The following is a 13,806-nucleotide window of genomic DNA, read 5'->3' as shown; positions in this document are numbered from 1 at the left end:
GGATGAAGATCTTTTTTTCTGATTTGTTTCCTGCCATCTAATCGAGAAAATTATGAATCAGTGATAAAAAACAAAACAAAACAATTGTTTGTCTCAGCCTCCAAACAGAATATGGCAACAACAGGCCTTTAAAGTAATCTGAAAGCAGACTCCTATCACACAATAAATCAAAGCCACTGCGATCACCTCTGTGAGTTAGGAAGGACAAGGACAGAGAGGACAGTTTGTTATCAGTGGACACCTATCAATAGAAATTACATCAATAGACCTTCTCCACAGCACTGCTCAATGGGTGTCTTACATAAAGTCAGTGGATGACATCCACTCTCATCTTTTCCATCATATCTAAAGTGAAACAGTGAGTTTATGGTGACCTGGACTTTTCATCCCCTTCCTGTCACACACCCCAGTCTCTGACATTGACCCGTGGCTGCCACAGTGAAGCAGTGTCTCACCTTTGAGCAGGGGCAGCGGGGTGAGCTCCACCTGGGAGCTCTGGTAGCGGAACTGGGACGAGCTGTGGGACCTCCTCTGTCGGGCTCTGCGCATCGACCTGCGCGGGAACCCGTCCACCTTCTCCGCGGACGGCACCGAGAAGCTGGTGGTCGGCGAGGACGGGCTGGACGGAGGCAGCTTGGTCGTCTCCATGATGGCCGTAGATGGCGGCGGAGCGTGCGTGCGTGCGTGCCTCTGCGCGACCGAGTGCGTAAAGAGGTGCTCAAGAGGATGTATGGGTGAATGGGGGAGAGGATGGAGGAGTGGGTGGCTTTCTGAATCGCAGATGGATTATGAATTGATCAGGATGAATAGACGCTTAAGGGTGGTAGAGGAGAAGGAGGAGAGGGGTGAGAGATAAAGGGGAGGGAAGGGGGGCAAGGTGCAGAGGCGGAGGAGAGGTGAGGAGAGATATTTTCAGGATGTCCAGCAGTCCCGTGCTGTGCGCCTCGCTGTCTCTATCAGAGCCGGACTGGAAATGGCAGCAGCAGCAGCAGCAGCATCCCTGATTCTTCTGTTTTTCACGCACAGATGAGAAATCGCTTGTGTATCATCCCCGTGGAGGAGTAGCCTGCACAGCTACCAGATGATGTTCAGACAGGCGCGCCTCCTCACACACACACACACACACATACACAAACACGCGCGCGCGCACCTCTCTGCTGATGTGTTGGCGTCTCTCTCTCTCTCACACACACACACGCACACACACACTAAGTCATCGGCCTAAATGTGGATATATATTTCTATCGCTGATCACACAGCTCCTTATGTAAAGAAATCAATGCAATCAGGTGCCGATTAACCTCCTCCTGTTTATCCAGATGAAAACAAACAAACGGGCCCCAGATCAGTTTGTATCGTATTCCCCTCGATGACGCTCCTTATCAATAAAATCAGTGATCGGTCCTGGCGGTGGATGATGATATCATAAAATCATCAATCTGGGCCCACCTCGGCTGCCGCATCACTGTTGTCCTTCTGGCTCGTTTTTAACGGATCCTCTTTCGACCGTTAAAACGGCCGCACCTGCTTATTTTGATGTTTCTTTTCTTCCCTCAGAGGTTGATAATGTTGCTCTCGCCGCGGTTTGCACCCCCTCCACACAACGTCCTCCTCCTGCCGTCCTCAGACCGTTATCGGGGCGGGGAAACAAACGGTCCCTCACCGCGCCGACATGTGCAGGTCCTCCGCCAGCGGCCGATGCAACACCGTGCCCCGCTGCTCCGCTCCGTCTCTACCTCCGCGGCGGGACAAGAGCGACGAAATAGAAAAAGAGAAGAAAGCAGCCGCTCCTGAAGTAGCAGCAGCCTGGAGTTGAAAGATTGAAGGCCTGTGTTATACAATAGCACCTCGTCTGTGTTTGTCAGACTGACGCGTTTTGCTCCTGTCCCCCTTCTCGGATCCCGTTATCCGGTCGCCCTACAGCGCCTCAGCGAGCTGCGTCAAAGAGCACGCAGTGAGTCAGGAGTGTACCGGAAATGAGGCAATCTAGCTTTCAAAATAAACTAAGAAAAAGTGTGCTTGCTTATGTGAAGCCTGTTATGGAGGCAGTTGATATTTTGCTTCAAATATTCCAAACTTAGTGTGAACAAAAAAAATAGAGATGATATCAGCCTATAAGCCTGAAACCATTAATACATGTTTATTTTGTTTGTGCAAATACAACTCAAGTGTTGTGAACTTATTCCCACTAACAGTGAATGTGAATTTAAATGGCTAAATGTAGGCAAGTAACAGTAGGTAAGCACTGTGTTCATGGAAATTTAGATTTTCTATCTCATTCCTCTCATTCCATCTCATCCTGAAGAGGTTGGGAAACTTTGGCCTGCTGTGTGAGGCTAACGGACATAACAATATTGGCTTGCAAGATAAAATCAAAGAAATGAGGTGGAAAGTCTCCCACTTGAAAAGCAAGATGTGTTGAAACGCTGATCTGATGAGTGCACAGCCATGATCCTTTCTTTTATAACAATATTTCATGTATTGTGGTGCTATTTCACTGATATTTCTTGACGTTTTTGCACCTTAATTAGCTAGATCGGAGCATGAGTGCAAAATTATGATTCATACAGAATAAATTCACTGACATGCTCCATTTCTTTGTGAATAGCTCATGATTTAAACCCTGACCAAAGATCGATATGGCTATGATTTTGTCCACTCAGTCCTACTAACATTTACATCTCAGACACTCCCGTCAGATTAGTGTGTTTCTGTATTGCCAAAACCCACACACCAATCTGATGTGTTCAAAACAAAAAGACCATTTCCATTTTTTGCTGCAGTATTCATCTAAAAGCATGGTATCACCAGAATCCAGTTACACAACCAACACTAAGCTTGGGTACAATGCATTCTGTCCTAATTGATTTGGTCAGCGCCACACTTTGCTATACATTCTTGCTTCACTGGAAAAACTGTTGCAGGGCGGGCTGGTTGTAAACGTTTTATTTTGAAAGCTAGGACCGGATGCTCCCGTATCTCACGCTGACTGTCTTGCCGCCGGTCCCTCAGCCTAAAGGTGGTGCAAGGAGAGAGGGAGGAAAGAGGCTCTTCACTGCGGATGACGCTATAGGATGGATTTATTTATTTATTTGCCTTTATTTATGTGGAATTGCTTTGCCACTTAAAGCCGGTTTAATTTTAAACAGATGCGTCATTAGTGCTCTCACTGCATCACCTCCGCTAAACGGTTTCACCCTTATAGGAAATGTTCGCTCCTATTCTCCAGCAGTGCGCCGCTTTGACGCTCATCAGTGTTTCTGTCTGACTCCCCCCACTCCCCCGTCCCTCTCCCCGTTTTCCTCGCTTCCTATTTGAGGTGAGCGCGCGCAAGTGTGTGTGTATGTGTGTGTGTGTGTGTGTGTGTGCGTGTTGTTTGTGCTTGGGGTTGTAGTGGGCTTTGAGGATCAAGTCCCATCCATTGTTCTTCTCTTCACGAGCCACTTGTTCTCTCTCTTGCTGTCGCGCGGGCGCACACACACGCTCGCGCACTCAAAAGCGCAATTATCTCTCTGTCAAAGTCACACCTTGGCTGGCATGGAGTGTGTTTTGCTGGCGTGTTTGCGCTGTCCGCCTTAAAGCCTCCTTACTGCTCCTCTCACCATAAACATACTCCGGCCAAAATCTTATATCCAGCACAAGGGCGTGCGTAATAGCATGCGCCTGCGCCCCTTCCTCTCCTCCTGTACTCCTCCTCCTCTGTGTTGTGTCGCAGATGAGCTCAGTCGGTTGCCTTCTGGGAAAAACACCGGGGGGACCGGCAGTCCGGTAAGTGGCTGGAAGCGCTACTGGTCTGCATCTTGTTTGCTATCACATGAGGCTGTTAATACTGGTCTGTTAACAATGGCCAGTAGCAACACTCCGGGTTAAAGCACTCTGTTATTGTGTTGTACTCTACAGCAACTGTGGACTAATGTTTTAAAACCTCCTCAAAATTATATTTAATCTGGTAACATTTTCCTAATTTCTAACAATAGGCTGCATCATTTAATGTCAAGGCTAAAATGTTACTTCAGTCATGCTAGCAGCTCTACCAGGCTGTACGCAAAATGCTAACAAAGGCATGCTAACATGGCCGATTTTACACATTTTTACCTTGTTCGCCGTCTTAGTTTAGCATGTGAGCATGCTAATTTTTTCTAATTAGCAAAAAAAAACAAAAACAAAGTGCAACTGAGACAAATTGAATTAGATCAAATCAAACATGCTGACCTGATGATGGCGCTGGGGGGTCACCAAAGTTGGAGAGCGCTGCTGGGATGACGTATTGTTGTAGGCCGGCCCGGAAGTTAGCTTCACCTCGTGCCTTTGACCGCGAGCCAGTGGCATTTTTCCGTTGGATTCTGGGTTATTGAAGAAAATAGGCTCTGTGGCAAAGAAAAGTTTAGGATGCAGACGTTTTGTTCAGCAAGATAATCTTCACAAATGAACACTTTAGAGTTTTAAAGCGTAAAGTAAAGCTAATGTTAGGCAATACATGCACTAAAGCACAGTGGCATAGTTTGAATGACACCACCATTAAGCTTGCTAGTACACTGTATTATACACATTTTACTATGAATTGATTTATATGCATGTTGGATAAATTGAGTTAGAATAGTTTGCAAGAGTGAGTACACACACAGAGGTTGTAAAGGTGAACTAGCAAATTGGGAATCAGTTGACTAAATGATTAAACGTTGCTATCCTCGCTAGTCAGCACTATAAATATTAGTTGATTGAATTTGTTATATTTTATTAATGTAGTCACATAAATTTCAGGATAATGTGTTCATAAAACACGACACAGTTTCAGTTATCTGGTAATTATTGTTTTCTCACTGGGAAAATCTGTTGAAGTCAGACATGTTTTAATCCTCAATCCAGTTATAATGTCTGATGAATTTAATTAGCGAGTTACATGTGAAAATATTCCTACTCTACACGCTGTTTCTCTGTTCCAATTCTGTGGATTGGTGGTGATTGTTAGAACAATGGAGTGATGAACCAAGAAGGTTTTGGTGAGATTTATTTTTTTTTCCTGAAATGTGTTTTACAAAAATAAAATGACTGTTTCTGCAAATGGAGACTGGTGGCTTTGGTGAGTGATACTAGTTAAACAAAAAGGATCTCACTCTATAACAAAAATGTCTGTCTCTGAATGGATCCTTTCCATAAGCTTGTCAAACACTTAGATTAACAATCTGAGCCTGTCAGTAGCAATTACAAACACTTGTAGTGGACGCACACTGACGTTGCGCAAACTTCCAGAGGGATTTTTTGGCTGCTAGCTGCTAGCTTGTTCAATGCTCGGCCACTTTCACAAATTTGTGTCCCCATTATTCACTTGCACATAAAAATATGGGAACATAGGGTCCATAAACACACTGTGACTGGAATTTCTCCCATTTGTCAGGGACAGTGAAATCTTACCGGACTCGTGGACCAGCATCGAAACCCTGAGGCATGGTACAAAGTGCACACATTTCAGCAACACTGAAAATGTAATTTTGTTTTTGGAAAATGTGATTAAGAGTTTAAAATTACTCTTACAATATATATATTTTAAGACATTGTTTAACCAGATAGATAAATAGTGCTCAATTTTTTTGTTTTAATCGTTGACTGTTGTTAATTATGGAACATAATTGTAAATCAAACAAAAGTGAAATAAAACAGTTTCAATAAAATGTTTTATTTTTAATTAGCTGTTCTATTGCAACCAGAATTACAGCATAAATATATTAATCCAATGCATGATAAATACAAAATAGTCCTAACTCACACACACAAAGCCTCACACTAAATCATAAACCTCTGTATGGCGTAAACTCTCATGTATTTCCTATATATCTATCGATAAAGTGTATCTAAAGCAGAGTAATCCATGTAAATCCATGTAAATCATCCTCTGAAAAACCAAAATCGTCATTTTAAGTTTTTTATAAACAAATTACAATCCACCCTTAACTTCCTTACAGCAGTAATACCGACTGGTGTGAGCAGGCCCATCTTATGTCAGTTACATAGAGAGGGAGTCCAAAAATTCTTCTTGTTTGACTCACTTGAAATGAGGAAAATGAGGGAATTCATTATTAATTGTTAACTATACAACTATTTTATCATAAGGTTTGACCCACAGGGTTTGTAGTGGGCCACTATATCTGTCTCACTTCATGACCAATGCAGGCCTGCTGTCAGTGTGCTGCTTCAGAAAAGGCTCATGATTTGGCACAGAAATGGTCCATGCAATCATGGCTGGATTTAACCACTAGAGGGCCCCAGGGCAAAAATGAGCTGTGAGCCCCTACTGGCCGTGTTCGCAAACAGTAATATGCACCTTGAGACAGGTAGATGAAACAGATAATTAATACAGAGACCCAAACTATTTACTATTTGCAATTAATGAAATTTAAAACCAACAGACATACATTCAGTCTGGGGGCTTTGGGGCCCCTGAGGGTTTGGGATTTTCTAGTTGTGCATCAACGCTTGCAAGCAAAGCCTGGTAAAAGATTTTAAATGAACAACAAATTATATAGAAGAAGAATTACACTAAATTGAAGTGACGCAATTCTGTTATTTGAAGTGAGGAAGTAATAACATTAATCCATTTTGTTATAGGAAATGTTGAAACACAAACTGCAGCTTTTAAAAAGACAAATTTAAAAATCTGACTTTTTTTTGGATTCCAATATGGCAATACATCAATAGCAGCAAAATATGTGAGGAGAGTGCATGTGTTTGATCATCTGTTTTGAACGAGGTAAAAAGACAAGAAAAAAAAAGGAATAAAAAAAGTTTCCTGGTGTTGAATCAACATGACCGTATCATGCAGCCAAGCCAAGGCTGTGTGGTTAACTTCCTTAAGCCAATTCCTATGTTCACACCGCGACTCGGATTAGACACAGATGGAAATTTCTCCTAATAACATTTCCTTGAAGTTAGAAGGAAGTGAGAACTCCACCCTGTCTAAAAGTCATGTCAACATTTCAAATGTTGACTCAGTTTTTCAGTATCTCGTCTCTGGATTATGGAAGGCATAACTTCTACCTGCAGTTTATTCAAAAGCAGAAAAACTGTGCACTGCTTTTATTGCGTTGTCTGTTGACATTTCATCTAAAAGTAGCTCATTTATTGTAGTTGTATTATATTCATTGAGTTTTGACCTTTTACCCAAAGTTATCCATTTTAGGAGCTGTAAAGGAGTAAAAACAAATCTGACTCCAGTCTCTGAAACCTCATCTTTGCATTCTAAATGCACTATTTTGCACCACTTAACCACTGGAGTATCCCTTTAAGAAGCAGAGAGCTGAATATGAGCAGCAGCCCAGGCGTTTTTTTGGCCCTTGGTTCATTTTATGATGTCAGGTTTTCCATGCAGATGCCAGATGTATAACTATGTCTCATAAAACATTGCATTTCACAGTTGGTGCTACAGTTGAGCTCTTTCAGAAGATCTCAATTGTCAAATGTCTCTGTTGTCTTTTGGTATCACCTGGTCCCACTTGATTGAAAAAACTCCAGAGTTTGAATAAACTTCTCAAAATACTGAATTATATAAATTAAATGTCTATGTGGCATGTAGTGCTGCTTTTACTTAATCCCATTTATTGCAGTATCCAGTCGTTGACCTCTAAGAGCTCAGAGAGGGAGAGATCTCTTGAGGGATCCACTAATGGTGGCAGCCATGGCGTGGGTTGAGAGAGAGGGCCATTAAAGCTGCCGGAGGTAGTCTGAGACTCATTAAGGGGACTGGGGACAGTGAGCATGGAAAGCAGAGACACAGGATTAGGCCCAACGTGTTGAGTATAACTTGGCTTTGAGGAAAAAGCAGGGACAGGAGCCGGCTCCGGCTTTGAATGAAGGGAAACTGAGAGGGACTGAAGCGCAGGATCTTGAAGAGTTGGCGTCAAAAGAGACGGTGGTGAACTGGAATCGACTTGATTTCCCCTGAAGTGACCTGGATGAAGCTGGGGCACAGTCATTGGAAAACCTTGTGCTACTAGAGCTGTGTTCTCTGCCACTGCATGGGAGTAATGGGGCACTACATTAGATGAGGCAGTTAGAAAGGAGGCTTGTTTCATAAGAAAGGCGTCCAGTGCCCCAGGATGAAGTGTCGAGAAACAAGCGTCTGCTGACGGTGAACCTTCATCGATGGCGCCTTGCCTCGACTGAGGCTGAGCAGCTCTGGAGAGAGAGCTGGAGGGTACGTTTGTTGGCATTGATGTGATTAGAGAAGGAGGATCATTGCTAAACAAAGAGTGGGCAGCCGGGGGTGTGGAGAAAGAGACAGAATAAGGAACAGTCATCAAGCTGGAGGAAGTGAAGACTTCCGAAGAGGGGTCGGCGGATAAGGCTACTGTTGTTGGAGCAGGAGTCGAAGATGAGAGATGAGGGCTTCCGACACTGGAGGTTAGGGAGGTAGAGGGTGACGGGGCAGCAGCTTGAGTGGAGGCTGAGGCCTGAGGAGGGACGCCAGGAGGGCTGGAGGCGGCTTTACAGTCTGCTGAGGGGGAAAGCGAGAGGGGGGTTGTCAAGCTGGAGCTGGATGCGGCATCTCGGAGGCAGCAGACAGGCTTGTGGCGCTCCAGAGCCGTCGTGTAGAGGTGGAGGTCTCTTTTCAATGAGGCTATCTCTTTTTGAAGTGCTGAATTCGATCGCTCCAGACACTGGAGCTCCTGAGGAGAAGAAAGGAAAATAGTGTGGGGGGTTGGAAAAACAGAGATGAACAGGAGAGGAGAAAAGAGGGTCAGAAATGACAAAATAGTCAGTGTCAAGTTAAGTCAGGTATATCTTTATTATCCCTATGAGTGGCACTCACCAGCCATAAAAACTGATTAAAAACATACATCAAAAGACAAATAATAAACGCGATCCCATCCCACCCACATCGGCTCACTCCGGGCCTGACTTGTGCTGGAATAAAACACTACAGCAAAGCTTTACTAATGACACTCTACTTTAAGGTGACTCTCGGCCAGCCGTAGAGCGAAGGAGAACTGAAATATTGCTCTTAGGTGCCAATACTGCTAGTTCAGCAAGAAAGGAGAGGGTAGGTGGTGGAGGGAGCAAGAAAAAACCTGTTCCTATTTAGAGTTTCTGAGACGGTTTCCCCTGCTTTACCAGTAGAACTAAACTCCTGCCTTTATGGCCTCATTAAGTTTCAGTGCAGCCTGGAAACACTTCCATAACAACCAGTATTCATCTCCATTGAGCATCAGTGACTCACAAGAACAGTGTTTCCCTTCAGCAAGGTTTAATTTCTGCTATATTCTTCAGAAGGCCACACAATCACAGTCAAACCAGCGGTGCGCTGAACCTTGAACTGGTGACATCGACTGTGTAGCGTTTACATGTGAAACTGCTTTGTGGTAGCCGTGGCCAGTGTAGCAGCTTCGCCACGGGCATCTGCCACAACATGGATTTTGCAATACCACCATTAGCGTGCTAAATGTCTTAGCATATTGAAAACAATGTGCTTTACTGCTGCTGCCATAACATGCAGGTAGAGGGCGATGCACAAATAGAGCTAATGACTATTTTCCTCGCAGTAACACTGACTCCTGTAACACATGAAGGTAACACTACGAGCAACACACACTAATATTTCAGCAGAAGTCTTAGACCTTAACATTACATGTGTGTGCTAATCATTGTACTTTGGACTGCTTTGAAGGTCAACGCAAAGCCGGATTCACTTCAAAACTGAACTGCTGTTAAAATTCCTAATCCAACCCTATCTAACTCTGACAATGAGTCACCTTGCCTTTAATAATCAACCTACATTATGGGGCAGGTTACTCCTTTCAAAACACATGCAGGCTTATAGGAGCCAGTAAACACATTATTTTTATCTTTATTTTTTCCTGAGATGTGTTGCCTTACATTGCTATAGAGTGAAAAGAGGAAGAATCAGGTTTTGAGTGGAGAACTACTGTTTTGTGATACTGTGGTATAATATTGTCACAGCGGCAAACAAAAAAAAAAATACTATTTCGGTCATATCGCCCTGCCCTAGTTTGTGGCAGAGACACTTCTTTGAAATGAGCAGGCGGGACATCCACAACAGAAAGAGAAGAGAGACAGAAAGTGAAAGTCTGGACTCCTTCCACACAAACAGCACATGCAACCCCATTCACGAATCCAGTAAACACACACTAATCCAACCAGTTATATCAGGACATGAAGTAGGAGGACATGAAAGCAAACTGTAAGCATGTGCAGCGCAGTAAACTACAAGTTTAGATTTCATATTGTCTTACTGAGACATTTTGTGTCCCGAAGATCAGATTTTAACCTTTGCTGTTATTCTTTGAGACACAGAACCACAATTAATTAATAACACTACTGAGGAGCAAATCCTGTGCTCTGCTGCACAGAAACCTGTGATAGTATGATACCAGTGAGGACCTCAGCAGACATTTTGGATGACAGTAGTTACTCACTTTCTTGCCGAGAGTATGCTAAATGCGACGCCAAAGTCAGGAGATGGCTAGCTTAGCTTAGCATAAAGACTGGACACATAGGGGAGCCTTGCTAAAAACCTTCCAGCGCCTCCAAAGCTCACTTATTAACTTGCTTTTTCAGAGGGATGACAGTATTCTCGGAGGATGAAATTATGTCTGATATTTAAAAGAAATTTAAGAAGTTTTCAGCTTCTGAGTCGCGCCACCTTTCGCTTCATTGAGCCCAATCAGACGTGTGACTCAGTGCCTCAGAAAGCCCACTGTGTGTGTGTGTGTGTGTGCCCGCACCTCTCTGTGACATCTGTGATTGGGATTTGTCCCTCGGGAGAAAAAAAAAGAGAAAAAAAGAGAAAGGAAAACAGAGGTGGGATGTGTGTGTGCCTGTGGGTGTGTGCAGGGCAGAGGGAGGAAAGGAAAGGCCAATGGGAAGGGCAGATGGGAGGGAGTGAAGGCCTTCTCCTAAAGCAGACTATTTACAAGAAACGGCTACGAGCATGCTGACAGATTACACAAGACACACACGCCACCAGTCACACAGTCTGTGTGTGTGTGTGTGTGTGTGTGTGTTTGAAAGAGAGACAGAAAGTGACACTGTGATGGTTAGAGGAAGAAGTGAGGTGAAGGAGAAAATGAAGATCAGGAGTGAATGTCGCGAACCTCATGAAGCTCATCTGCTCTCTGCGTTTGTTTTCTCCGGCTCCTTCTCGCAGCGTCTCGGTTCTTCTCTTGTCTTTTTGACCCTGTCTTCCCCGCCTGCTGTCCGTCTCCTTCTCTCTCCTGTAAAGATTAACACACAGACGCACCCGTTTAGGGTTAATGACAGTACATGCTGAGCTTGTGTGTTTTCCAGGAGCATATTTCTCTTGCGTCATCCTCTACAGCCTTTTAAGACATGTTCCTTTTAGGCAGACATATAGAATTGTTTGATGTTGCATGGTGTTTCGCAGATTTCACAGTTCATAAGGTCATGAGACACACTTATCACATGAAATTGCATGTGTTCGCTCTGCTAAAGCAGGAAGTTGTTCTGTACCTTGTGATGCTTAATTCAGGAGCAAAGCCTCCCACAGAAAAGTCAAGTGTAAAAGGTAATCTGAAGGTCAACAACTGAAAATTAGATATAATGTTAAATTTACATGCTCCCGACTGATTTGCTGTAATGCCGAAGAGTCTTTCAATGTGGCTGCATCTAATGATTTCTTCCATCACTGTGTCTGACTCTTATTTCTTCATCAAAAGGACCCAAAGCACTAATTATTTACCTACATTAAGTGTTTATCCAGGTCGCTTCCCTGAAAACAAGATAACTTTGCGTTCATCTTGATGTCATCAGATTGGAAGTGCATCATATTCATTCGCACAGTACGGGAGATTTTATTTTTGATTGTGGAGACGTGTGCACACACATCAGCCAGTGATTACCGAGGTCAGAAATGGGAATTCCAGGCTGGAGCCAACAATCATTATCGCTATCAGACACGCGAACTGGTGCCAACTGTTCTAACTGCGGCATGTTTTATGAGGTAGAAATGCTTGAGAAATACTGCACACGTCTGTTTCTTTGCAGTCCTTTTAGACCGCTGTTAGGCGATTGATTTATTCTATTTTCAGTATTTTGGAGCCATTTCTGCTCTTACTGGGTAATGGACAGTTGAGAGGTGACAGAAAACAAGGAGAGCCAGAGTGGGGGTGACATCCAATAATATAAATTAATATAATATAATAAACTGGGGCTTTGCAATCACAGTGTATATTATACGTCTCTTTACACTGCAGTGATTTGATAACAGTAGAAACTAGTAACAACGTGCTTTGAAAAAGTTTTCAAATACATGAAATGCATGGATAACAAATAACATTCAATGATTAGTTTGGGTGATTAATCTCATTTATTCCCATAATATTTCTGTAAAATGTATACTTCTAGTGCAAGTGTTAGCCAGAATTTTAACGCAGTTTTGTTTTACAAATCGACAGTACAGTAAAAAAAAAACAAACACTTATTTATATGATTTGATTATAGCCTAGTCTATTCTGGATTGACTGATTGATTGATTGATCATTGAAACTCACCGATCCAGCGGTGGTACTGTGGCTCCCCTCGGCTGACAGCGAGCCGGGGCTGTTGGGCTCGTACCCGGTGTCCATGAATAACGGGGACATCTTCTCTCCCAGCAGCAGACTGGCTGTCAGACCGTCCACCGGCATGAACCTTCACCCGGCCCGGATCATCCGTGCAGCGTTCCCGCAGGTGAACCCATGCAAATCGACCAGCGCGCCTCTCTGCAGTTTGCAGTAAACTCTGAATGAAAACCCAAACAGTGCGGGCCACTGACGAGGGAAGGCTGTATCTCCGTGGTGCAAGTTAATGTGTGCCGGTTGCTTGGTGACTTGTCGGGTCTGTGGCGCTGTGCTGAAGCGGTCAGCCGGCGGATGTCTTTTGAGCGAAGGAGGCTTGGCATCAGAAAGCCGATGATGCAACACAGTGTCTGCAGCTGCTTTCGGTTTCTCCTTATTTTAAACTGACCCGTTGCGAGGTAAGTCTGGCTGTGTTGCCTTCACGTGTACTATGTTAGTTGAGGCTCCATCGGTATAACAGCGCTAGAAGCTAAAAAGTTTAAAAACTGGACCGGTGATAAAAGTAGATTTGCAGCTTTTTAGATAGAAAGCCAAAAAAGCAGCAGAACGAACCGAACTCATTCACATCAAGCATGGTTTGCACCCAATCTGTTTGAGTCTTTATTCTGCAGCTATTGACTTATTGTACTTACAAATTTAAGCCTGCTTTTCAAGAATTCCTACATCAGTGCATATTTATTAGTACCATACAGCTATGCCGCCTTACTGTCAATGTGCGGTCGACTACAGATACATTTTCGACAGCGCCTGAACGCATCCTCATGCATGAATGGGAAAAGATGCTCTGGGACAGGAACAGGTTGGGGCTGAATGACCAATTTAAGAAAGAAGCTGCTCCTCCCACACGTGCAGGGGATTTTTCAAGTGGCTTTGCCAGGAAATGAATGACCTAACCCCCAGACAGCAGCCTTTACTGGTTCTCAACAGGAAATTATATAACTGAAGGTAAAAAAGGAGCCATTCTTGTGCCAACCATGTACATGGCTTAATATCTTTTAAGCAACTCAAAGATACCCAAGCTAGTTTTTACAAAGTTTCCTCATATTGATCATCAGTGTAAATTATTTAGCCTGATGTGAGAAGGAATTCTCCATATACTGATTTCACAATTGTGTTCAACCTATAAAATGTTGGACTTGTTAATTTGGTAGTGAGGATATCAGTGCTTATCATAAATCTAATAGCTCAGATGATATGACGAACTTAATTAGACTTAAAG

General features: G+C 43.6%; 2 protein-coding genes across 2 annotated transcripts in view; both read right to left on the bottom strand.

Annotated features, from left to right (window-relative positions):
- ppp2r5b (protein phosphatase 2, regulatory subunit B', beta) overlaps window positions 1–648 on the bottom strand; it is a 37,695-nt gene extending 37,047 nt beyond the window's left edge. Inside the window, exon 1 of the mRNA XM_041964595.1 lies at window positions 456–648. Within this exon, the coding sequence (XP_041820529.1) occupies window positions 456–648 (193 nt within the window). The remainder of the gene's footprint in view (window positions 1–455) is intronic.
- Window positions 649–5,655: 5,007 nt separating this feature from the next.
- batf2 (basic leucine zipper ATF-like transcription factor 2) lies at window positions 5,656–13,090 on the bottom strand. Its single transcript, XM_041965062.1, has 3 exons — window positions 12,522–13,090; window positions 11,106–11,225; window positions 5,656–8,660 (listed from the first exon to the last, which is right to left on the bottom strand). Exons 1-3 carry the CDS (start codon window positions 12,654–12,656, stop codon window positions 7,590–7,592), a joined length of 1,326 nt encoding a protein of 441 aa, XP_041820996.1. The 5' UTR covers window positions 12,657–13,090; the 3' UTR covers window positions 5,656–7,589.
- Between the last annotated feature and the right edge of the window lie 716 nt (window positions 13,091–13,806).

The sequence above is a fragment of the Chelmon rostratus genome, chromosome 23 (assembly GCF_017976325.1).
Source record: "Chelmon rostratus isolate fCheRos1 chromosome 23, fCheRos1.pri, whole genome shotgun sequence".
Lineage (NCBI taxonomy): Eukaryota > Metazoa > Chordata > Actinopteri > Chaetodontiformes > Chaetodontidae > Chelmon > Chelmon rostratus.
Note: the sequence above shows the minus strand (reverse complement) of the source record. Positions and strands in the feature narration are given on the sequence as shown.